This window comes from Myotis yumanensis, unplaced genomic scaffold (assembly GCF_028538775.1).
Source record: "Myotis yumanensis isolate MYYU_CA2020_CCGP unplaced genomic scaffold, mMyoYum1.0.hap1 SCAF_2, whole genome shotgun sequence".
Classification (NCBI taxonomy): domain Eukaryota; kingdom Metazoa; phylum Chordata; class Mammalia; order Chiroptera; family Vespertilionidae; genus Myotis; species Myotis yumanensis.
In genome coordinates, this window is record NW_027223753.1 from 44,872,123 (window position 1) to 44,899,240 (window position 27,118).

Consider the following 27,118-nt stretch of genomic DNA (forward strand, 5'->3'; position numbering starts at 1 on the left):
TTTGTGGTCAGCTCTGATTCTGACACTTATAACTGTGTGACAAAGCCAATTACTTAACTTCTCTCTGCTTCAGTTTTTCCACCCATAAGATGGGAAAAATGGTACTACTGCCTCAGAAGGATCATGTTATGTACCACTTTTTATAATCAGGGCAAAAAAATGTAGGTGCCCATACAACAGCAAGATGCCTTTCACCTGTATGAAAAATATGGTCACTGGTGCAGCGTCCTGGATTGCAAGAGGGATGTCCGACTGCCAGTTTAGGTCCGTAAACTGGGCAGTTGGACAATCCCGGATTGTGAGAGGGTGCAGGCTGGGCTGAGGGACCCCCGCCCCCTTGCATGAATTTCGTGCACCGAGCCTCTAGTTACTAGAGTCTAGTATAGGGGTGGGCAAACTTTTTGACTCGAGGGCCACAATGGGTTCTTAAACTGGACTGGAGGGCCGGAACAAAAGCATGGATGGAGTGTTTGTGTCAACTAATATAAATTCAAAGTAAACATCATTACATAAAAGGGTACGGTCCTTTTTTTTTTTTTAGTTTTATTCATTTCAAACGGGCCGGATGTGGCCCGCGGGCCGTAGTTTGCCCACAGCTGGTCTAGTAGGTCATATAATAGAGTTACATCTTATTGGTCATGTTGTATAATAATGTTGCATTTGATTGGTTAATTCTTGCTACCAGAAATCGTTATATACATCTATAGACACCTACTTTTTAAAAATGTCACTTTGGAGCAAAAGGGGAAGATATATACTATTATTACTTTTTTTTGTAAATCAATAAAAAATATACATATTTTTTGTTAGATCAGTAAAAAAAATATATTTTTGGTGTAGTACAGAATTTTAGTAATTTGTTTTTGTGTGCCATGAGATGAAAGTAGTTGGAAATCATTGTTCTAGAGAATAAAGTAACACACTTTAGAAGTAGTCTTTTATTTTTAAAGTATTAATTGATTTGTAAAGAGCCTAACAATATAGCAATAATCAAATATTGAAATAGCCTAAACTATGTTAGGACAATTCTCTTCCTTAAGGCCAATTACTAATCCTAGTCACTATAAGTAGTTGAAAGAAATAGTAGCATTTTTGAATATCACAGAATACTAACTATTGAAACAAAGATTTTAAATAGGTTTTTTAGAGAGAAAGGAGGGGAGAGGGAGAGAGAAACACCGATGTGAGAGCAAACATGCCTCCTACTAGGGATCAAGCCCATCATCCAGGCATGTGCCCTAATCGGGAATCGAACCAGCAACCTTTTGGTGCATGGGACACACACAGCCAGGGTTCAACAATTTTAATATGCTACGTTTTGTTGTATTTTTAAAACTAATTCAGATCAGCCTTCCTTCCTCATACTAATATAAAATAGTTTTCATCATGCTATCTGTCACACTTTTCCATCAGGATCCCTCACTAATACACAGAAGATGGAGAGGGAGAAAATCTACTTGATGCCTTTTAAAATACATAACACTTACAAATTTCCAGCAGCCAATAATCATAAGTATCTATATATTATACAGGGGGTGGGCAAAAGTAGGTTACAGTTGTGAATATATGAAACACAGTTTATTTTGATATTATTTATTCTTGTATTACATATTTTTCCATATGCACAACTGTAAACCTACTTTTGCCCACCCCCTGTATAAAACGCCATTTTGCATTTTTCAGGTGTTTTACTGCAAAGGCACTTATTCTTTATTAAAAAGTTCAAGATCAAGATGGTATATTTTTGAAAAGTGTAATTATTTAGAGGACTAAATTTTCCAAGCTAGAAATATTTTAACTATAGCTAAAACTCTGAAGTGTTTCTTAAGCTGTGCAGTAAACATGCAATTTAATTTTTTGATCTCAAAAAACAAATACAGCATAAAGATGTAAATTCATTCAAATACTTTTATTCCAATTGGAACATTATTCTTTATTTTTTTATAACATAAGAATAATAATCAGTTTAATAACTACAACAATGTGGCATGAGTAGTCAACACCAGGACAGTCTGTGGTATGTACGTGGTGTCCCCACAGCAGTAAAAGGGACTCTGTGTGTTGTGGAGAAATGAAGTGAGAGACTTCAGGAAGTCCACAAAAAGCAGGAGATTTTCAGCATCCCAGACACTCTGGTGCACATGGACAGAGACACACGGCAAAGCACAATGGACAGAGCTTCCAATGCCACATCTCAGTATCATGTGGAACTAAAAGTGCTTTCCGTATCAGGACAGGAATGGCTTTGTCGTCCCATTCATGAAAGATGAGAGCAGAGAAGTAACTCTTAGCAAACAGTGCTCCTTTCTACCATTCCCATCAACTCCCAATCCCTCAGAAGGTCACATGGAAAAACGTAGGCAGTCTGTTCATAGATTAGGGCAGGTTTGTAGAAAGAATTGCTCTCAAATGCATTTTCTCTGCTCCCTAAAAAGCTTAGTAAAATGTTGGATCCATGGGAAGAAAAAGTAACGCATTACAAAGGCATCTCAATCATCATCCCATCAGGGGAAGGGACAGTAAAAACACACGTTTTCCCACTTGATGCTTCAATTAACATTCAAGGCAGGTTTCCTAAGAGACCATCTTGGGATGTTGACAACACAGTGGTGGAGAGATCAGGCGACGAATGTTGTTCCTGAGTTAAAATATGCTTAAGAGAGCAAACTTTAGTAAAACTTCAGTCAACTCCGATTTGTTTTTTACTGCAATGTCTGATGCATCACCAAAAAAATACTACTGTGAAAATATGGCCTAAAAAGAAAAAAAAAAGAGTCTTCTAGTCCTAGCATTAATGAACAAATGCTAATTACAGGCAGTTGCAATTCTACGTGAAAGGTAAAGTGTGGGCAGCTCAACGCTAGGCCCCAGACACACCTACTGAGCTTGCAGCCAGGAAGGGGCTGGCTCAAGTGACCGCCCTTCAGTGGGAGATGGGCAGGTACAGGCACTGATTAGCCAGGGTGTGGAACAAGAATCATGGACAACCAGAAAACCAAGTAGTTCCAGAGTTACCCAGTTCATAGGCATCCGAAGATTCTGATGCAATTAAAAGATCACTTGGCCAATACTTGGGTGGCAAATCACAAAGTCACATCTGATGCAAAATGGGTATTTCTGAGAAGTCTCTAATGCAAAGTGCAGTGATTTTGCTTTTAAAAGATGTAACACGTTTTATGAAAAAGTTATCTCATTTTAAAACCGACCTCTTAAGAAGAGGAAAGTGGAACGCACAGTCTCTGTGACGCTGTGATCCTATCTCCAAGGACAAGCTGGGCTCCAAGGCTGAGCTTCCTGCCCAGGCGCTGCGAAGCTTCTCAAGCCCCTGGGTCGGAGTCAGCATCAGGACTGGCTTCTTCCTCTGTCTGCTCTGCAGTTTGGATAGAGGGAGAAAATGGATCCATATTTAAACTTTAATTACTTAGGTGGCATTTAAGATGCATATTGTTTTATTCTTCTCTTTCTCAGTGAGCACTGCAGTCATGCTTGCTGCACCTTGATGGTAATTTACTGTTGATACTATTGCAGGAATCCCCCATTTCTCCCCCTTTGCCCACCTCCAGCCAACCTCCATCACCCCTCCCTGACCCTCACCACACTATTGTCTGTGTCCTTGGGCTATGCATATATGTTCTTTCACTAATTCCTTCATCTCTAATGATATCTTCTGAATTGTCATCTAAGGTCAGCATTACTTTCAGATCTTAGGGTAGTACTTTCAAATTTAAGACACCAGAACCTCAAAAATTTAAAAGAGGATGTGGAATATAATGAACAACATAAACTGATGAACAAAAATAGATCCAGAGACAGAGAAACATCAAACAGACTGTCAAACCTCAGAGAGAAGGCAGGGTAGTGTGGGGGTGGGGGGCGTAAGAGATCAACCAAAGGACTTGTATGCATGCATATTAGCATAACCCATGGAAACGGACACTGGGGCAGTGGGGGCTTGTCCTGGGGGCTGGGAGTGGCTGGGGAGGGGTCGATGGGGGAAAAAGGAGACATATGTAATACTTTAAACAAAACAAAACAAAAATAATTTAAAAGATGAGTTATAATGTCCAGTGAGAAACCATAGCAACTTTAATTTTGGATAAGAACATTTAATGTTAAAATACATTAACTATGAAATGACACCCCGAATTCCATAGGGAGGTACAATGCATCCGTTTTTATGTGTGTCCTTAGAATAACACATTATAATGGGACTAGAGGCCCGGTGCACTAAATTCATGCACTCGGGTGGTCCCTCAGCCCAGCCTGTGCCCTCTCGCAGTCTGGGAGCCCTCAGGGGATGTCTGACTGATGGCTTAGGCAGGCCGTCAGTCGGACATCCTTAGCACTGCACGGAGGTGGGAGAGGCTCCCGCCACCGCTGCTGTGTTCATAAGCCATGAGCCTGGCTTCTGGCTAAGCGGTGCTCCCGCTGTGGGAGCGCACTGGTCACCAGGGGGCAGCTCCTGCATTGAGCACCTGCCCCCTGGTGGTCAGTGCCCTCATAGCGACTGGTCGTTCCGCCATCAGGCCGAAACTGGCTCTCCAACATCCCCTGGGGGGTCCCAGATTGCGAGAGGGCACAGGCCAGGCTGAGGGACCCCACCGGTACACGATTGGAGCCGGGGAGGTTGACCAGCCAGGGAGGGACTGTGGGAGGGCTCCAGGGCGTGTCCAGCCTGTCTTGCTCAGTCCTGATCGGCTGGACCCCAGCAGCAAGCTAACCTACTGGTTGGAGTGTCTGCCCCCTGGTGGTCAGTGCATGTCATAGCGATTGGTCGACTGGTCGGCTGTCTGCCCCTTGGTGGTCAGTGCATGTCATAGCTAGTGGTTGAGCCGCCTTAGCGTATTACGCTTTGATTGGTTGAACAGATGACCTGACGACAGGACACTTAGCATATTAGCCTTTTATTATATAGGATTGTGTACAGTTTCACTTTAGAAGAGGTCCAACCATAAAGGGTGGGTAAATGGATGATGCTCCAACCATTTGATGGTCCACTGAGCAGCTACCAGAGTCATGCAGTAGAGCTCCATGCAGTGCATGGAAGTACATCCTGGAGCGCTCTCTAGATGTCAAGCACAGTTTCAGAAGTTTTATGTCATTACTTCTCTTTATAACTTTTCTATATTTTTTAAATCTTTTCCATCAAATGATTATTAACATTCTCACCAGAAAAAGCAGAGGAAAGATGTTGCCAGAGATTTTTCCACATAATATTGCCAATTCCTTCCCTACTCACTCCTCAGGGGGAGAAAGGGTAACTTGAGAATCTTTAGCCAGAAAATTAGTAAAGCTCATAAGGTCATAACATAAAAGGTTGTATAAAGTTGATGAGCAATCATAAAATTGTATCACAGGACTTTATTGTGTTACTGATACTACCATCAGTTAGATATATTGACAGGTAAAGGCAAGATAGTAGAAAACTTCTTTTAAGTTTAACTGAAATCTATACTAGGTTCTTAGGAATAGCTCTTTAAAATGACTTAGAAGAAATCATGTTGCAGTCTCAGAAGAACAAGGCAGGGCATCATTCATATATAATTTTGTCTAACCGAATAATTCAGTTCTCCATTGTAGAAAAGCCAAAATGTTTTACACATAAGTAGGTATTTCTTAGTTTCCAGGGTAACTGATAGAAAATTGTCTGAAATAAAGACATTAAAAGCAAACTTTCATTGTGCTTGTACTTTATATTTTAGTGTTATGACCTTGTTTCTATGGAAACTTGATAATAGGCAAATGCTGAAATTGAGGTTTCTTATATCCCTTTATTGAATGTCTCCCCCAAATTAAAAACAAATTGAAATGAAAGTTTTACTATTATGTTGAACATGAAAAGGTAAATTCTGTACTCACAAACTCTGTTAACTATTCTGATTTAACGCTTTCTATCAGAATGCTTAATCCTTACCTGCTTTCTTACCAGCTTCTCCTAAAGTTCTGTCCAGGGCAATTCAAAGTCATCGGGACAAACTCTTTAACATATATCAGCTTGTTTGCCTGGTAAATTCATGCTATTTTATGACGTCTCCTTTTATTCTTACTCATTATAATGAATTCATGAACATAGAATTGAGAGGTAGGTGTTGCCTCTGAGTTGTATACAATAATTTTGAATGGAAATGTTCAAAACTGGGGTAAGTTAAGATAGACCCACTTTGTGGAGGAATTGTAAAACATGAGCTGCATTCTAAAGAGCTTTTCAAGCACCACAAGAACTGAATTTGGCATATCTATCACCACCACATCAGCTTCTGTTCAGTAGCTGTGTTACACAGTCATTTGAGACCTATCTCTAAATCTCGGCTTCTTCATTAGCAATAGAGGGAGACTATACATGGGCCTTATTTGTAGTTAGAAGACCCAAATGAGATATACATGAAAATGAGTTGTAAATCTTTAAAAAAGAATTATATAAAGGCCCTATTTTGGTTTCTATCACTACCACTACCCATCTACTAACTGGTTTGTAAAATCACTCAGAGGCTTACTGTACAGAACCAAGCAGAGCAGAAGTTTTTACAAATAATTATCTGCTTTTTTGTTTAAAGGCACAATTCACATAATTTGTTCATTTTTCACAAGACTATCTTAGTAATTCTGAAAAAAAGAGTACTTCCCATTTACAAAGCCACATCCCATCTGGGTGAACTCACAGGCTTAATCTAACTTTTAATGAAATTAAGAGCTTAACTAAAGTTTAAATAGAATAAGAGCTATAATACATTTCCTCTATGAAATAAAATAATCTCTGGCATTTAAGTGAGACAAATGGGGCTTTAACATCTTTATGACAATGTTTTTTTCTTAAAAGAATGCAGTCTTTACTAGCCACGTTGTTACCCATAACTATTTTAATCAAACATTTCCTCTTTTTCCTCTCTCCTCCCTCTCTCTTCCCTCTTCTCCCCCCCAACACCTCAGCCATTGAACTTTAGAACGTTTACCTCAACACTCTTTTTAAAAAATATATTTTTATTGATTTGAGAGAGAGAGGATGGCAGAAGGAGAGATAGAAACATCAATGATGAGAGAGAATCATTGACTGGCTGCCTCTTGCACGTCCCCTACTGGGGATCGAGCCCGCAACCCAGGCATGTGCCCTGACTGGGAATCGAACTGTGACCTGGTTCATGGGTCGATGCTCAGCCCTTGAACCAAGCTGGCTGCGCTTACCTCAGCACTCTTAAAGTTGAACAGGATTCTATCCACAGGAGGGGAGAGGAGAGGGAGCCATGGAGACAAGCATTGTTGTGGAGGATCTGGCATCTTAATGCCCCAAACTTTGTGTTACAAATTAAAGTCTAAATTTGTTTTCCTCTTTTTTTTTTTTTTTAACCAACAGTCTCAAGAACACAACACCTCTCTTTTAGAACAGTCAGTGTAAAAGAGAAGTCTGTTAAATCACTGAAGTAAGACTAAAACATATTTGTGTAAAAGTGGAAATTTTAAAGTAATCAGAACTCTGTGGGCTCTCATTTGGGTAAAAAACAAGCAAGCAAACAAAAAACTATCTTCTGCAGCACTGGCAGTCACATCTCACATCATTCAGTTACTTTATGTTTTCTTTCCCACAATTTTCTTTCCTTCTGTGTTCAAATTATAGTTGGAACGAATAAGGCAGCTTCTGTCTGAGATGCTGAAAGCACCTCACTTAACACCATACAGCCTCTCCCATGTCAGTCTCTATTTTGAACTTAAATTACAAACCCTAAATTGTTTTCACGTGAATTGTCCTGAGTATCAACTCGCTTAACAGGTTGGAGCAAGGGTACCACTAAGCCCTTAACTTGATTCCTTCACTTAGGTACCATCTGGATAGGTAACAATGGATAAATACTCCAATGTTGGGATATTAAAGTTGTTATTGAGAAAGGAAAAAAAATATACCCCAAAGTCTTCATATAGTCCCACAAGACCTTAAATAGAGCGATACATAGGAAAGACTGAGGACTGGAGGGTCTCAGGCAGGCTTGAAAAATGAAAATAGGGAAAAGAACTGGGCTTTCAGGTAGTTGAGAGAGAAACTGGCTAGACACGACGGGGAAGGAATTAGGGGTGGGGATGCCGGGCATAACCAGTGTTGGTCCCTGGTGTCCTGCCCTGGGAAAGCCAGCTCTAGGCAAGGAGGAGCCCGAGTGGTTAGATAGACTGACTTTCTCCTGGATAGGGAGTGCAGGAGGAGGAGGAGGTTTGGGGAGGAAGATGACTTTTGGCTCTGTGTGTGGAACATAGAAGTGGAGCTCTCTGGTTGCAGGTTTGTTATAAATTTATTTTGGCTAAGTTTGTTATGTGACATCCCAACTTATATTTAAAAAAATAGCACACATTAAATCAAACACACAAAAAAACAATTAGGGAAATTTCTTAAAGTTAACATGCTAATATCACATTTTTTTGTGATTGTTTTCACAGAGCAATTTGGAATCTGGTTTTAGTAAATGAGGCATTCTATGTAAAATAAAATTGTTAAATAAAAACACTTAAAATTGTATTGTTATTATAGTATATAGAAAGTTATTGAAGCCATGGGTATAGAAGTGATTGCTTTGACATATTTTTCTTAAAATCTGAAAATTTTTCAGCCACTTTTAATTACAACTGTTCCCCATTCTTCCTATTCTCTCTTTTTGTATCTCTGATAAATCGCTCTGTTAGATTTTTCTCCATGTCTCTGAAATTCTTTGGTCATATTTACTATTACTTTGTCTCTCGGTGCTATGTCCTGAATAATTTCTTTAGTTCTTACTTCTGGTTCTTTAATTATCTCCTGAGCTGTATGTAATTAATCCTACACTAAGCTCTCATTTTTAGTTATTATATTTTTCATTTCTAGTAGTTCCATTGGGTTTTCTTTCCTATGTGCCTGGTCAGTTTTAATAGTCTCTTTTCTGTTATTTGTCCAACTTTCAATACCTTCCCATTTTTAAAACATATGCATATCTAATTTACCCCACATCTGCTAAAAAGCTGTACTCCTAAGGTTTTATTTTGTAATTTGCTTAAATTCTGACTATTTCTCATATTAGCTTGTCTAATTGTGATTTCTGATTGTGATAGTCAGCCTTGACTAAGCCTTCACTATTACCAGAAATTCTCTTCTATTTGCTTTATCAACTTTCCTATTTTTTTGTAATGGGTTTTTGTCAGACATTCCTATCCTTCATAAAGTTCTCCAGTCTCTTCTGTCATAAAAAACAACAACAAAAAGACAAAAGCAAAGCAAATAACAACAACAAAAAAATGGGTTTTTCCTTTGGTTCCATTTATTTTACATTCATCTGACAAATGCTTATTGCACATCTACTATGGACTGAACTCTGTGGCAGGTGCTGAAGATTCAGGGGAGCACAAGATAAACCTATTCCTTCTCTTTGGCCCTGGCCAGGTAGCTCAGTTGGTTAGAGCATTGTCCTGATAAGCCACGGTTGTGGGTTCGCAATCCAGTCAGGGCACATACAGAAAACAGCTAGTGAATGCCTAAATAAGTGGAACAACAAATTTATCTCTCAAATCAATACATAAAATTTTTAAAAAAATATATTCCTTCTATTCTAGGGTACTTGAAATCTGGAGGGATGCAGATGTAGATTTAAAAAACAGTATATAGTTATCCCCCGCATAATAATGTTCTAGTCAGTGATGGACCTCATATACCTAGTACATGGTGGTCCCATAAGATTATAATGGAGCTGAAAAATCCCTATCGTAATTTGTATTAAAGTATAACATACAATTGTGTACAGTACAGAATACTTGATAATGATAATAAATGACTATGTTACTGGTTTCTGTATTTCCTGTATTATACTTTTAATTGTTATTTTAGAGAATACTCTTTCTACTTATCAATTTTTTTTTTGCTGTAAAACGATGCCATGTTAGGCTACCAGAAGTCTCATACATCTTGTGTTTACTACATCTCTTGATTGCATTGTTTTCTCATGCTTGATTTGACCTCGTGTGTAGTTTTGTAGAGTGAAGTGCTGTTCAAGTTTGTAGCCAACGAGCAATAGACTATACCATTTAGCATAGCTATATAGTAGTATACCTATATCATCTAGGTTTGTGTAAGTGCACTCTGATGTTTGCACAACTACAAAATCACCTGACAACACACTTCTAAGAATGTGGTCCAGGCACGGCTGCAGATGTAATTAATTCAAGTTGTGACAAAGGAAAATCAGTCAGATAGTGGAAAGTTAACAGGACAACAAAGTTCATTTAGTACTAGCAGTTTTCCAATAATATTTAGAGTAAATATTAAGAGGAGTCTAGATCTTCAGAGGATAAGGAAGTAACTACTTCTAAGTAGGGGGTTAGGAACTATATGTTTGGCAAGCCACAGGATGAGGTGTGAGAGTTACTAGAAACTATTGTATCAAGTTTTAAAGTTAAATGTCTCTAAAGTGGAAATTTTGGACATATTTTTAGTGCCATGTTCAATTTTCAGGCATTTTATGTTTAATTAAGTTTAACCTCTAACATTGAGAGATATTCATTGATAATGGGGCTTGGCTTTTATTCTTTTTATTATTGTTGAAACTATATGCTGCAACTTAGCTCCATTAAGCTGAATATATATATATATATATATATATTGGAAGCCTGATGCACAAAATTTTTGCAAGGAGCTCGGCCCTCACAGCCCTGACTACCTTGGCCAGCCCTGCAGCCCCGGCTTCGTCTAGAAGGTTGTCCAGACACTTGTTCTGCTGTTCGGTCTAATTAGCATATTAGCTCTTTATTATATAGGATGTATTGGAGGCCCAGTGCACGGGATTTGTGCACTGGTGGGGGGTGTGGCCTGTGGGGACCTGTCCGCTGTGGGAGCACTGCTTATCCCCAACAGCAAAGCGATGCTTGCGCTGTGGGAGTGCACTGACCACCAGGGGGCAGCTCCTGTGTTGAGCTTCTGCCCCTTGGTGGTCAGTGCGCATCATAGTGACTGGTCAATCTGTCGTTCTGGTCGTTCCACTGTTTGGTCGCTGGGCTTTTATTATTGGGTGATTTAATTTTTTCAAAATGGCCTTGAAGAAGAATAGGTGCAGGAAGGATGAGGAATAAAAGCATGATAAAGCTGCTTGAGCATCCTCTTGAAGGGCATTAGAAATTGAACTCCTTGGAATTGAGAGTCGTAGGCAGATTTACCTACCCACCACCCAGCCACCAAACCAACCAACATTTATTAGGATCTACTTGTGTTAGGCATTGTGCTGCATTTTGAGGTTGTAAAGATTATTAAGACTTTCAGAGTAATCAAGGAATGTTAGTTCATTTTTAGCACTAGTGTTTTATAAAATATTGGGAAAACAGTGATCATAGTTTTCACATAGAAATTATATTAGAGGTAATCAATTTGAAAAAGCCTTTAAAAATGATATATATGGGTTGCAACAATTTTTAAAAAATTATATTTTCACATAAAAGGATAACTATAAGAATTTTATATTTTTACTCTTTATCTTGGTTTTGATTTTATAATTTGAGTTAAATATTCATGCCAATGAATACAGTGTGCATATTTTATTTGATTTTAAGTTCAAACACATTTTTTATGCATTGACAATCATGATATTTTTATCGCAGATCTCATTTTAGAGAGCACTAATATCTATATCCTGAGCCAAATGAGGCAAAAAGAAAAGATATATTTATATTATCCCCTCATAAAAGAGTCAATTATGTTTGGACTATAGGATATTATTATTAACAACAATATTACTGATAATATATTAGTGCTAGAGTATACAAAACATTCAAAGTTCATTCTCATTTGATTTTCAGAATAGTCTGATTAGGATGAATAAGATTTATCTTCATTTAAATAGAAAAAAAGATTAGAAAAATTGTGACATACTCTATCATTTGGATAACAATGGCATATAATATCATTATTGACATCTCAGCATATATTTAGACTATAATTTATATTTTCATTTTGTAGATGAAAATAAACTGTTACCTGCAAGATCAGGATGTACAATAGAAGATCATGTGATTTCGGGAAATGTAGAAGAATTTCGTAAAGATTTTATTTCAAGAATATGGTTGACCTACAGGGAAGAATTTCCTCAAATAGAAGGCTCATCTTTGACAACAGACTGTGGTTGGGGCTGTACATTACGAACTGGCCAGATGCTATTGGCTCAAGGACTCATACTACACTTTCTTGGTAGAGGTAAATCAAATATCTGTTTTTATTGTTTTGTTTTATTTTAATTTGAATGCCAGCTTTTAAACTGCATAAAATTCCCTGAGGTTAATTTCTTGACTCCCTAATGTCTTCTAAAGTTGAAACTAATCCAAAATATTGCATCCTTATTGAATTGGGTGAGGTATGACTTATACATAACCTTTCATGATTCCCCTTTCAAAAACACATGTGGAACATACCTATTATTCTTGGTTACTACCATGAATTAAGTAAGTTTTGGTGTGGTTATTATTTATTTACTAGAGGCCCAGTGCATGAATTTCGTGCATGGGGGGGGGGGGGCGCGTGTCCCTCAGCCTGGCCTGCACCCTCTCCAATCTGGGATCCCTCTTGCAATCTGGAACCACTGGCTCCTAACCGCTCACCTGCCTGCCTGCCTACCTGATGCCCCTAACTGCTCTCCCCTCCTGGCCTGATCCCCCTAACTGCCTAACTGCTCTCCCTTCCTGGCCTGATCCCCCTAACCGCCTAACTGCTTTCCCTTCCTGGCCTGATTCCCCTAACTGCCTAACTGCTCTCCCTTCCTGGCCTGATCCCCCTAACTGCCTAACTGCTCTCCCTTCCTGCCCTGATTCCCCTAACTGCCTATCTGCCCCCCCCCCCCCCACCCGGCCTGATCTCCGTAACTGCCTATCTGTGCTCCCCTCCTTGCCTGATCCCCCTAACTGCTTATCTGCTCTCCCCTCCTGGCCTGATCCCCCTAACTGCCTATCTACTCTCCTTTCCTCTCCACGCCCTTCGCACCCCCGGCGCAGGCGTGCTGAGAGCTCTCTGCTGCGGCCCTGCCCCTGTCCTGATTGGTCGTTACGTGATGGTGTCCAGAACAATTTGCATATTCCTCTATTATTAATATAGACTAGAGGCCCGGTGCACAGATTCGTTCACCAGTGGGGTCCCTTGGCCTGGCCTGCACCCTCTTGCAATCCAGGACCCCTCGGGGTATGTCGGAGAGCTGGTGTTAGCCTGATCCCCACAGGCCATGTCGAGGGATCCTACTGGTGCACAAATTTGTACACTGGGCCGCTCGTTAGCATATAAGACCTTTGGTTAATCTCTTCCTGCCCTCCCCTTTCCCCCTTCCCTCTGAAATTCATCAGTCTGTTCTATGTTTCCATGCCTGTGGTTTCTGCTCCTGCGTTGAGTGTCTGCCCCCTGGTGGTCAGTGCGTGTTATAGTTCCTGGCTGGTTGGCTGGTCAGCCAGTCACTTAGGCTTTTACATATATAGATTTTTGATCGAACTTTCTGGATTATCTCCAGTTCAATAAATCCCGGGCAGGTCAATAGCAGTGACTTTGAGCAGATAGTTAATATTTTTATATTATTTAAATTTACATTATTGTAACAAATTTTACACTTCTTTATTTTCTCTCTATATATCAATAATGCTTTAAAATTATTTTTATCTTTATAGATATGACAGTAATCAGTTAAACTGATTAGGCATTTCTTAATAAGGTCATCATATTTAGTCTTTTAGACTCTCAAAAATGTCATTGATACCTAACTTACATATATCTTTTTTTTCTAGTGTGCTACCTTCCTTACCCTTCCTATTAGTACATTTTTTTATAATGTGTACATTTGTGGGAGGATTTTAGTTTACCATTTTAGGCTACCCTATATGGTTACCAAGTGCTGTCATTTTTTGTTAGTTTTTCTGAGTGCATGGCAAATATTTAGTAACCTTTCTGTAGGGATTATTGATGAGATCATGTGGAGAATGTTTATTCAAAAGTGGTGTGAATAATGCAAGGAAGAATAATTTTTAAACTCTGGGATGGATTTATTGTGAAGTCAGGGGCAAGAATTGGAATATTTTTAAAAAATATTTTATTGATTTTTTACAGAGAGGAAGGGAGAGGGATAGAGAGTTAGAAACATGGATGAGAGAGAAACATCGATCAGCTACTTCCTGCACACCCCCGACTGGGGATGTGCCCGCAACCAAGGTACATGCCCTTGACCAGAATTGAACCTGGGACCCTTCAGTCCACAGGCCGACGCTCTAGCCACTGAGCCAAACCGGTTAGGGCAAGAATTGAAATATTTTTCATAGTCTTGACTAGATCTCTGAATCTAGGACTCATTTTGTTAACTTGAAATTACATCTATGTTTGGGGACTGTCTTGTTATTTAAAACAGTGACATTGTGGAAAAGTTGACTTTTTTTAAGAATGCTGATCTTTAATGACTTTATTTATTATACCTTTTCATTTACTGGCAAATTCATATTACTCCTTAGACAATGATTACGTTATTCTGAAAGGATTGTATGAGAAAAAAAATTAAGAAATATTTAAAATTGCCATAGTCAGACTTCTATTTTAACACATAACCAAAACAAACTTGTTTTCTGAAGTTATTCTTTCATAAATCCTCTGAATGTTAGTGAATATGTTCACTGTGCCTTTGGGTGGTCAAGACTGGATATCTGATAAGCAGTACAGGTAATGGAATACAAAAGTCTTTATCCCATCTCAGTGCTGTCAAAGAAAAGAAAAAAAAAGCATATTCAGAATTGTCTATGTGTGTCTGAGTTTGCTATTTCTCTCTCTCTCTCTCGCTTTCTTTTTTTGTAATACAGTCCAATTTTAGAAATTATAGAAACTATAGAAGAGTCCAGAGCAGGGGTCTTCAAACTTTTTAAACAGGAGGCCAGTTCACTGTCCCTCAGACCATTCATTGGAGGGCCGGACTATAGTTTAAAAAAAACTATGAACAAATTCCTATGCACACTGCACATATCTTATTTTGAAGTAAAAAAACAAAATGGGAACAAATACAATATTTGTATTTACATGTGGCCCGCAGGCCGTAGTTTGAGGACCCCTGGTCCAGAGAATAATATTGCTACTCAAAAGTAAGCATTATCAATATATTGACCTATTTTTCCACTCATGCCTTTATTTGCTTTTTTAAAAGTGTATTTATTTATAATATATTTTTATTGATTTCAGAGAGGAAGGGAAAGGGAGAGAGATAGAAACATTAATGATGAGAGAATCATTGATCGGATGCCTCCTGCACACCCCCTACTAGGGATCGATCAAGCCCGCATCCTGGGGCATGTGCCCTGATCATGTGCCCTGACTGGGAATCGAACCATGACCTTCTGGTTCATAAGTTAACACTCAAGCATTGAGCCAAACTGGCTGGATTTTATTTGCTTTGTTGTTTTTATTTTTAAAAAATCTTTATTGTTGAAAGTATTACATATGTCCCCTTTTTCCTCCATTGCTCTCTCTTTTTTAAATCAACTTTACTGAGATATAATCTACATTTCATAAACTCACTCATTTAAAGTGAACAATTCAATGATTTTTAGTAGATTTACAGAGTTCTGCAACCATCACCATAATCTCATTTTAGGACAATTTCATCATCCCCCAAAGAAACCTCATATCTATTAGTATTTACTCCCAATACACTCCTGTTCCATATGCAATTATTAATCTACTTTCTGTCTCTATAAATTTACCTCTTTCTGAGCTTGCTATTTTAGTTTAGTAACCCATCTAAGTTTAAATGCTGCATACTTATTTTAGAAGAATTGTTAAAGTCTAACTGTTTAAAAGATCTGAACACCTTGCTTTGGAACTACTATAGCTTGGACCTGGCCTGATGCTTTGAACATTGAAAATTCAGACTCTGAATCATGGACTTCCCACACTGTAAAAAAATTTACTGCATCATTTGAAGCATCGCTGTCAGGGGAAAGAGAACTCAAAACCCCAACAATTTCTCTGAAGGACACAATTGGGAGGTACTCTGATGATCATGAAATGCGAAATGAAATTTATCACAGGAAAATCGTCTCTTGGTTTGGTGACTCCCCCTTGGCTCTCTTTGGCTTACATCGACTGATAGAATATGGAAAGAAGTCTGGGAAAAAAGCTGGAGATTGGTATGGACCAGCTGTGGTGGCTCACATTTTAAGGTAAAATGTCTTACAATCTTTCATCTCATGGCAGAGGTTCTCAGGCTCAGCGGTACTGATTTTTGCAGTGTATATACGTCATTGGAACTTTTAAAGTTTAACTATGTGAGAATATTCATAAAGGAGCTTTTATTTGCACCGTTTTGCAACTCTAGTTACATTTCATTTGCTGACAGTTTTCTTCATTTGCTTGCAGATATAGATGTCTAAGTCTCTTTCTAACCAGGTTTTCATTAAACTACCTTATTGAATTATTCTAAATACTAACAACTCTTTCAACTTTGTAACATGCATAACATTACAGGTTTGTTTTTTTTTTAGTATAACTTAGGGGCTGTAATGTACTGATAGTGTAATGAAATGTCAAGAACTAAAATGGATGTTTTCAGCATTTCTTTGCACACATCAAATTCTTGTATGTATGGGGCTATTAGTATTATAATTATATAATAGTAAAATAGTTTGTGACAGAATAGTTAGAAAAAAATCGAAAGTCGCCCTAGCCAGTTTGGCTCAGTGGATAGAGTGTCTGCCTGTGGACTGAAGGGTCCCAGGTTCAATTCCGGTCAAGGGCACATGCCCAGGTTGCGGGCTTGATCCCCAGTAGGGGGTATACAGGAGGCAGCCAATCAATGATTCCCTCTCAACATTGATGTTTCTCTCTTTCCCTCTTCCTTCCTCTCTGGAATCAATAAAAATATATAAAAAAAAGTCTAAGGTCAAATTTCTCTATACCTCATCTTTTTTTTTTAAACATATTTTATTGATTTTTCACAGAGAGGAAGGGAGAGGGATAGAGTGTTGGAAACATCGATGAGAGAGAAACATCGATCAGCTGCCTCCTGCACACCCCCTACTGGGTATGTGCCCACAAACAAGGTACATGCCCTTGGCCGGAATCGAACCTGGGACCTTTCAGTCCGCAGGCCGACGCTCTATCCACTGAGCCAAACTAGTTAGGGCAACCTCATCTTTTTATGTGCCATTTATTTGGATACTACTTAAGTTTTTAAAAAGTAGTCTTATTTGTTATATGTCCCATTATTATTACTATAAATGGAATTATTAATAGGTCATCCAAGTATAGTATGTTGTAGTAAATTTATTCCATTTAGAGTCATCTATAAATTTGAAATTATTACCAAATTTTTTGCATACTATATTAAATTGCTGTTATATTTTATAGGTCAGATTCCTACATTTGAAAAAGTATTTGCATAATGTTATTAAATGGATTGTTAATAATATCAAGTTCAGCTTGGTATGACATTTATAAACGCATAAGCATAAACGCTTAGCTTCTACTCTTAAGGTGCAGAAAACTTTTTTGTAAAAGGCCTGATAGTAAATATTTTAGCCTTTGCAGGCCTTATAAGGTCTCTATTGCTCATTTTTCTTTTCTATTTTTTTCTTTCTTGCTTTCTTTTTAAAAACAAGCCTTTACACAGTAAAAACCATTCTTACCAAAAAATCCCAGACCACAGGTCATACTTGGCTTATGGCCCATAGTTATTGATCCTTCTGTACTAATAAACAAACATGTATAATAAGTTAACATGCATGTTAAGTTAAAGATTATAAAGATATAATTAAGTAAAAATATTTATATTTCTACAACTTGTGTAATTCCCTTTTACAAGATATTGTGATTTTTAAAAAAATATATTTTATTGATTTTTTACCGAGAGGAAGGGAGAGGGATAGAAAGTTAGAAACATCGATGAGAGAGAAACGTCGATCTGCTGCCTCCTGTACACCCCCCACTGGGGATGTGCCTGCAGCCAATGTACATGCCCTTGACCAGACTTGAACCTGGGACCCTTGAGTCTGCAGGCTAACGCTCTATCCACTGAGCCAAACCGGTCAGGGCAAGATATTGTGATTTTTTAAAAAATATATTTTTATTGATTTCAGAAAGGAATGGAGAGGGAGAGCTAGAAACATCAATGATGAGAGAGAGTCATTGATCGGCTGCCTCCTGCACACCCTCCACTGGGGATCTAGCACGCAACCTGGGCATGTGCCCCTGACCAAGAATTGAACCTGGGACCCTTCAGTCCACAGGCTGACGCTCTATCCACTGAGCCAAACCAGCTAGGGCAAGATATTTTGATTTTTAAAAACTATCATGCACTTTAAAAAAATGCTTTTATTAATTTTAGAGATGAAGGTATAGGGAAAGAGAAACATGGGATCCACTGCTTCTTGCTTCATGCCCCCTACTGGGGATTGAGCTGAGCCTGTAACCCAGGCATGTGTCCTGACCCGGAAACAAACTGATGATCTTTTGGTGCATGGGATGACACTCAACTAACTGAGCCACAACAACCAGGGCTATATTGTACACCTTTGAGAACATGATACTCACTTAGAAATATTTTTCAATTTGCAGTTAGGTCTATAGAATTCTAAGACTTGAAATTAGGAAATTCATTTATTCATGCCATACAGGTTTTTGAATGAAGGAAAAAAACGCCATGTTATTGTTAAAAGAAAAGAAAAAGACTTTCATACGTGTACCAGTGGACAAATAGAAATTCACTGCTAGTCAGTTAATATGAAGCAAACCTTGAAGCATATTGTAATACCATTGGTTAGCAAGTGTTTAATGTTCTTTGAGTAATTTAGTGTAATAATCAACTTTGAAAAAATTGACCTGATTTTTGGTACCACTCAGATGGTAGTTTTGAAAGCAGACATTACAAGTTAAATGAGAATGTCAGGGAAATGATGGATTTCTTTCCTCTTAAATTAACTCTTTACTTACCAACTGAAAAGAACAGTTAGGATTTAAATTATGTACTTGTTATTTCTTAGAAAAGCAGTTGAAGAAGCAAGACACCCTGATTTACGAGGAATAACTATTTATGTTGCGCAAGATTGTACAGGTAAGGAATATAAATAATTTTAATTTTCATCTGTTCAATTGGTCAGACTTTTTCATATGTGTTTAAGTTATCCCAATTATATTCTAAATGATTATGAAGGTAGGGACCATGTCTTACACATTTGTGTTCCTATGTAACCCCCTACACATAGTAGGCACTTATTAAATATTTCTTAATATACTATGAATTATTAGTTGCTATACTAAAATAAGCTACTAAAGAAAATTCCAATATTTAAAATGACTACTTTAGAAAAAGCTAGATGAGAAAATTTAACAAAGATATATACTTGGGCTGAGTATGTGCCAAGTACCTTCTCATCAATGGATATGTTTCCAGGAGGTAAAATTCTTCGTTTGAATTTGTTTTGTAATAGTGCTTCAGTACATTATCTAATGTTGCAGCTAATGTCCAGAATTTTGCCTTGTTTTATTGTTTGGGTCTTCTGTTTAATGACCAATATTTATTTATGTATGTATGTATTTATTTATTATTGATTTTAGAGGAAAGGAGAGAAAGAGAAACATTGAGTGGCTGCCTACCGAATGTGCTTTGACCAGGATTGAACCTGAAACCTGGGCATGTGCCCTGTTTGGGAATTGAACCTGCCACCTTTCGGTGTTGGGGATGATGCTCCAACCAACTCAGCCACACCAGCCAGGGCACCAATATCTATAATAATGTCAAACTCTGTTGGGAGTAAAATAGAGACTTTAATTTGCTGATAAAATAAAAGTGCCTTGCCAAACCGGTTTGGCTCAGTGGATAGAGCATTGGCCTGCAGACTGAAGGGTCCCAGGTTCAATTCCGGTCAAGGGCATGTACCTTGGTTGCGGGCACATCTTTAGTAGGAGGTGTGCAGGAGGCAGCTGGTCAATGTTTCTCTCTCATCGATCTTTCTAACTCTCTATCCCTCTCCCTCCCTGTCTGTAAAAAAATCAATAAAATATATTTTTAAAAAATAAAAATAAAATAAAAGTGCCTTTAAATAAGCCATCACATACTGTTAAATTTATTTTTTATAGAAATGCCATTATCAGGATAAAATATGTTAATGTTTGGGGAAAGTTAAATATACTTCAATCATATTTAATATAAAGGTATTTGCAAAATGCTTTATTTTGTGAAGGTTACCCTGATAACTAAGTAGTGTTTATAATGTGGAAAGAATGGTAACTAAGTACACATGCACTTTGTTTGTTTTTTTGTTAAGGTTAATTGTGTCTTTTTTTTAAAGACATATGAAAATGAAAATTGTAAATTTTCAGATGAGTATGATTTTTACAGGTACTATATATATTTATATATATATATTTTTTTTAGCTAGGAAGACTTGCAAATAAAATTTGTTGTGTTAAGAGTACTAATTAGCCAAAGGATGTACTTAACCAATTAACCATTAAATAAATTTATGAATTTGCCTTTTGTGCTTTTATTGCTAACAAACAGCCTTGGTCTTTAAATGTTACATATTGTTAATTAAACAACACAAAATTCCTCATTATATTAGTATAAGTGGTTTGTTTAATTTCAAGTAGTTTTAAAAATCTTTAACACTGATGTTTCAGAATCCTAAAGGAAGAGTTTATATCAGTGTAGTGTATTTTGATAAATTATAGGATTAGGAATTAGGTGAAGCCAGATTTTATCAATAATTTTCCCCCCTCTGCCATCATTAGTATTTTAAAAGGTTCTGTTTTCCGTTCCTTGCATCCTCTTCTTATTTGGAATTCTCTTCCTTTGTAATTGCATCTCTTTCCATGGCTTTGAGTAGTTAAGACTCTGCACTGTACACTACAGTACAATGTCCTTTATAATCTGGACTTTTGAAACTACATTTTCAATGTTGCTTGTGCCAATATGAGGTAACTTATATTTTCTTCTGCCCTTCAAATATCTCTACCTAGATGTTTTCAGACACTTCAAATTCAGCATGTTTAAGATTAAACTCATCACTTCCTCTACCCCACTTCCTATTTTTTTTCTCTAATAGTATCATGTCCATATGCATACACTTACTTATTCTCAACTCTCCTCAACCAAAGCTTACCAATTGCACTTAAAATATTTCTTTCTGAAATCTCTTCTCTCTTCTCTACTCTCATTGATTTAGATCAGACCCTTACCTGTAACATGGACTTTAACTTGATTTCCTTGTGTCTCTCCTCTTTTTCATTTATCTGATCAACAGAAACTGATCATGTCCCTTAATGTAAAAACTGTGACTGTCCATTTACTCTGGCCTCGTTATTTTAGCATCTGAAGCACACGATGTCCTTTATAATTTGTTCTGACCTGCATTTCCAGCCTTACCTCCCAACACTGTCTTCCATTTTGATATACCCAAGTTCTGTCACCTTCAGGCCATTCCTTGCACATACTATTATTATGTTTTCTCATGCCTTTGAACATATCGCCTCTGCTTAGAATGTCCCTTATTATTAAAAGGCCTCTTGTTTACTTTTAACTCATTCTTTAAGAACATTCTCAAAGTTTACATCCTTGGTAAAGCCTTTCCTACTCCCGTCAGGCAGAGTTAGTTTGTTTTTCTGTGCTCTGTAACATTTTGGAAATATCTCTATTAAATGTTGCACTTGAAATCACTTGTAATATCACCTTACGATGATCTGTTTCTCCCTGTAGATCAATGATTGTTAAGGTAGCAGGAGTAGGGGAAAGGCATCCAAATCATTTGGTTGGGAATCTGCTGGAGTGAGCTTGTTACGTAATTAGACTATTTCATAGTCCTTACATATGTTAGAAGTGGTGGAGAAACACCAGAATGATTGAACCAGACTCTCTGAAATCAGGGTCTTATTTGCTATTACCCCTCTAGCATTGAACACCTCAGTAAATCGGTGGCCCTCAATTAATGTGTGTCCAATGAAGATGAAGGGTAAGAGGCATTTGATTAGGGAGGAATTGTTTTACATGACAGTGGAAATATTATTACTTGCTCTTACTATGGCAATATTTGCCTCTGGAGGAAGTAGAACTTTCCGAAGGGAAACTTCATTCGATTGGCCTGTGTATTAGTTCAGAGAAGTGAAAGGTAGGAGATGGTCATGTGTACACTGCCTTAGAAAAGTGAGAGAATTTAAAGGTCTGTAGTCAGAAGCCACTACTGAGTTGTTTGAAGAAAATGAGATGATAGAATTGAGACAAATGGAAAGAACTGTTGTGGCATTTTTGTAGCTTTGGTTTCAACCAGGGACTTTCAACCAGTATGCTGCAAGAATTTTTATTTTTATTTTATTTTATTATTTTTTAAAATACATTTTTATTGATTTCAGAGAGAAAGGGAGAGGGAGAGAGAGAGATAGAAAGGTCAATGATGGGAGAGTATCATTGGTTGACTGCCTCCTGCACGCCCCCTACTGGGGATCGAGCCCGCAACCCGAGCATGTGCCCTTGACAGGAATTGAACCTGGGACCTTGCAGGCCACAGTCCAATGCTCTATCCACTGAGCCAAACCAGCTAGGGCGAGAATTTTTAAAACATGCAATACCTGACTATTTAGTTAGGGGCACTGACTTCTTTTCCCTTAGATTGTTAAATAAAAAATAACAACAGCCAACATAATAATAGCTGTCCACTATGAATAATTAAAAATTATACCTGTATTTTTTTTTTTTTTTGTCAGATCGGCTAAAAAAGTATATATTTTTGGTGTGCCACAGAATGTGAGTAATTAGTTTATATGTACCATAAGACGAAAAGGTTGAAAATTGCTGATTTAGACTGACTGGTGGAAATGGGGAAGCTTGTGTACAAAGAATCCAATAGCTCATAGTCTAAATTTGGAATTTAAAAGGAAGCACTGGGGCACAAGAGACAGAATTTGTTAAGCAGTTCACTGGAAGAGCAGAAGAGTTTGGTGAAACTGACAGGGAGTGTGGGTGTAAAGTAACTTTTGAATAAAACTATTTTATGTTGAACAAAACAAAATAAAGTTTTGTCTGTATTTGCTTCTACCGAATTCTCTCATTTTCTCTTGAATTATTCCACTTAGGCTCTCCCACCCATCATTCCACCAAAACTACCCGTATCAATAATTTAATCTTGCTGAATCCGGTGGTCCCTTCTCAGTCCTCACATCACACAGTCTGTCAGTAGCAGCTGACACAGCCGACCACTTTCTCCTTTTCTTTGTAACATTTTGTTTGCTTAGTTTCCAGAATACAACTTTCAGGTTCCCTCTATCTCCTGTCCATCCAACTCCTCAGTCTCCTTTGCTGGTTTTTCCTTATCTCCCCGATCTCTAAAATTGTTGGTGTGCTGTGCTCAGCCTTTAGACTCCATGTCTTTTTCTGTGTACATGGATTTGGCTTTACAGTACCATCTGTCTGCTGTCAGTACCCGAATTTATAGGTCCACCCTGGGCCTCTCCCCAAATCCAGGCTTTTGTGTCCATGACTGCCTTCCTCTCTGCTTGCATGTCTAATAGGCATCTCAAACTCAGCGTGTCTAAAAACTGAGTTCCCAATCCTCCCTCTTATATTTGCCTCCCCCCCTTGCTTATACCCAAACCCTTCAAATCACCCATGATTCCTTTTTCATCTCTCACACTTTACATTTAATGTATTAGAGAATTATTTATCTTCAAATTGATCACTTTTCACTGCTTCCACATGACCATGCTGTGACCATTCCCAGTCTTCATAATTACAGCCTTTGTTCAAGCCACCATCCTCTCTAGCTGAATTACTGCAGGGGCTTTCTAGCTGTTCTCTGGGCTTCAGCCATTGCCCCCATCGTCTGCCTTTAACACGTGAACCAGACCGGTGAAGTGTAAGTCAGAGCAGGACATTCCTTTCCTAAAAAAACTCCTCAATGGCTTCCCATCTCACTTCAAGTAAAAACTAAAGTCTTTGCAATGGCCTTTGAAGAGTGCACACAAGCTGTCTTCACTCTCTCCTAGTCGGTAACTTTATCTCCTTACCTCATTTCTGCTCCTGTAGCCTTTGCTCACTTCCCTTCAGAGGCACCGGCCTCTTATTCCTGGAATATGCCAGCTGTGCTTCTACCCTAAGGCATTTGCACTTGGTGATCTTTCTGCCTGGAGTGCTCTTCTCCCAGGTATCTGCATTACTTGGTTTCTTACTTTAAGTCTTAACTTAAATATTAGTTTCTCACAAGACCTTGCCCACCATCTGATTTTAAATTGACCCTGCCCCCAGCATTTCCTGTCCATCTTTCTCCCTTTGTTTTTCTTTGATGCACCATCTGACATCTATTTTATTTATTTATTGCCCATTTCCCTGTATAGAGTGTATGCTCTTTTAGTGGGATTTTTCTCCGTTTTGCTCGCTCTTGAAGACCCAGTGCCATGCAGTAGCTACTCAATAAGTATCTGTTGAATGCATAAATGAGGTAGGTATTTTTAACTCACTGAGACTTTGATAGTGATGTCAGAGATCAGGTGACTGGCCAATGTGGGGAAATTAGGGGAAAAATGTTTCTGAAAGTATTTAACACATTTTCATTTTTTTTTTTTCAGTTTACAGTTCAGATGTAATTGATAAACAGTGTGCTTCCATAGCCTCTGGTAATACAGATGACAAAGCTGTTATTATTCTAGTTCCTGTTAGACTTGGTGGAGAAAGAACCAACACCGACTACTTAGAGTTTATAAAGGTAGGAGATGAGAGCTATTTATTTTTTTAAGGCAATGATAGCTCATATGAAAAATACAGAAGGTTTGCAATATTTTCTATTTAATGAGTAGTGATGATTTTATAGTTGTAGATCATAAAGTTTAACATTAGAGATATAAAAAAAATTTAAAAATTGAGTTTTAAAGAGAGAGGAAGGGAGGAGGAGAGAGAGAGAAACATTGATATGAGAGCAAAACATGAATAGTCTGCCTCCTGCATGCACCCTACCAGGGATCAAGCCTGCAACCCGGCATGTGCCCTGATTGGGCATTGAATCGGCAACCTTTTGGTGTTTTGGTGCATGGATGATTCCCAACCAACTGAGCCACACTGGCCAGGGCTGACAGAGATTTTAAATTTCATTAAAGGTCAGATGTGATTTGAAGAGGCCAGTGTTCTATGACAAGATGAAAAGCCTTTTAATCTGTGTAGCTAATCAAGGAGACACAGATGCAGCAAAAATCATAATCCTATATAATAAAAGCCTAATATGCTAAGTATCTGGTCGACTGGTCAGCCATTGAACCAATCAAAGTGTAATATGCTAATGATATGCTAAGGCCGCTCAACCGCTTACTATGTCATGCACTGACCACTAGGGGGCAGACGCTCCGACTGGCAGGTTAGCTTGCTGCTGGGGTCCGGCCAATCGGGACTGAGCAAGACAGGCTGGACATGCCCTGGAGTCCTCCTTGGTCTCTCCCTGGCTGGCCTATCTCCCGTGTCTCTCCCCGGCCCTGATCTTGCACTGGTGGGGTCCCTCCGCCTGGCCTGTGCCCTCTCCCAATCTGGGACCCCTCGGGGGATGCGGGAGAACTGGTTTTGGCCCGATCTCGCAGGCCAGGCCGATGGACCCCACTGGTACACGAATTCGTGCATCAGGCCTCTAGTCTGTAATATATCTACATTTCCCATTATCGTTATTTATGATTTTTAAAAGTAAGTACCTTTATTTATTCATAAAACCCACATTAAATTATGTCAAATAATTATTGGAACATACTGACTTTTCTATTATGGCTGCATTATCTATTAATTTGTTTCCTGTGTCACCATGAGGTCAATAAGAAGTTAGAATGATTACTTATATAGACAGAAATGATGAAGATAGACTGTGGAGAGGTTCCAACTTTGTTTTCTTCATATTAACCAGTTAAAAATCTGCTCTATTTCATAATTCTTTTTTCCTAAAGAACCTAATTATGTTATCTTGTTTTGGGCACCAAGATATTCAGTTGTCATAGAACTTTAACTTTGGAAATACTTAGTTTCTGGTTAATATTATAATATTTATATTATTTGCATAGTTTTAATAAAATTTCTCATTTATTCAAGGGCACAGATCAAATTCCTTTTTGAATGGAGTGTTATGAGATATAGTGATCTTGAAATAAAGTCTAGATTTGTGTTTTATGATTCATAACAATTTTTTCCCCACATGAAGCATTAATCCCATATTGTGGTCCCTATGTATATAGTGGAAAATGTATCTTCAGGTCAAATTGTACTGATTCTAAAAACCTAGAGCAATTCTTTTCAGTATGTGGTAGATGGAAATCTTCTAGCTGGCGTATTGGCTTTTCCTAACAGTTACTAAAATTTTGTAGGTACACTTGTTACTAATAACACCAATAATATCATATATTAATAACATATTAATTCTTTAGATAGAAATGGGGTTTTGATTTCTAACTCATGGGTTCTTTAGTGGAGTTATTGGTAGAATGCGAAGTTATAAACCATTTTATCTAGAGAGTCCATTGAAGATTTTGAGACTTGGGGCATCTTGTCATGTCTCAGTAGGTTCTAACAAAATCTGAACTGGATTCCCTCTCCTTTTTCCACTGCCATGAAAAGATTAGAAACAACCAATATTGGAACTGACTCCTTTAGCCACAACCCCATTGCAGGTGGAATGGGCTGCAGATGGCTTCGAGGCATGTTATATCTGGCCGAGGGCTCTGCTACTTAGAGGTATTGAGAGTATCTCTCAGATGGCGGACTACCTAATGCTCCTGAGTGATTCACTGGAGCCTGAATTGTGGTGAAATGAACCCTGGTTGGCATATAGGAGTTGTTCAACAAATATTTGTTAACTCTCATATTTGTATAACATTTTCAATACATGTTAATCTCATTTTGCCCTCACAGTCAGGAACTGGATTATCTTTATAGGACAGAAAAGACAGAAGTTAAGTGCTATGGTCAAGTTCAGATAGCAAATTGGTAAGAGAGACTAGGACTTTTGGTTGGTTTTCATATTTTTTCCTTAAAACATGGACTTTTAAAAATGTAACATTTTTTTGAGCTTTTACTAAATTAATTTATACTATAGTCCACTAAAATGAGAGAGCAGTGACTATTGACACATTTTAATTTTTCAATTATCAGATAAAAAGAGCTGAAGTGGCTGA

The 27,118-nt window shown here is 38.0% G+C and overlaps 1 protein-coding gene across 2 annotated transcripts in view; it reads left to right on the forward strand.

Annotated features, from left to right (window-relative positions):
• ATG4C (autophagy related 4C cysteine peptidase) overlaps positions 1–27,118 on the forward strand; it is an 80,172-nt gene that overhangs the window by 31,335 nt on the left and 21,719 nt on the right. For both annotated transcript variants that reach the window (XM_070405271.1, XM_070405270.1), the window contains 4 exons: positions 11,951–12,184; positions 15,828–16,158; positions 18,976–19,046; positions 24,548–24,684. In XM_070405271.1, coding sequence (XP_070261372.1) covers positions 11,951–12,184; positions 15,828–16,158; positions 18,976–19,046; positions 24,548–24,684 — 773 coding nt within the window. The remainder of the gene's footprint in view (positions 1–11,950; positions 12,185–15,827; positions 16,159–18,975; positions 19,047–24,547; positions 24,685–27,118) is intronic.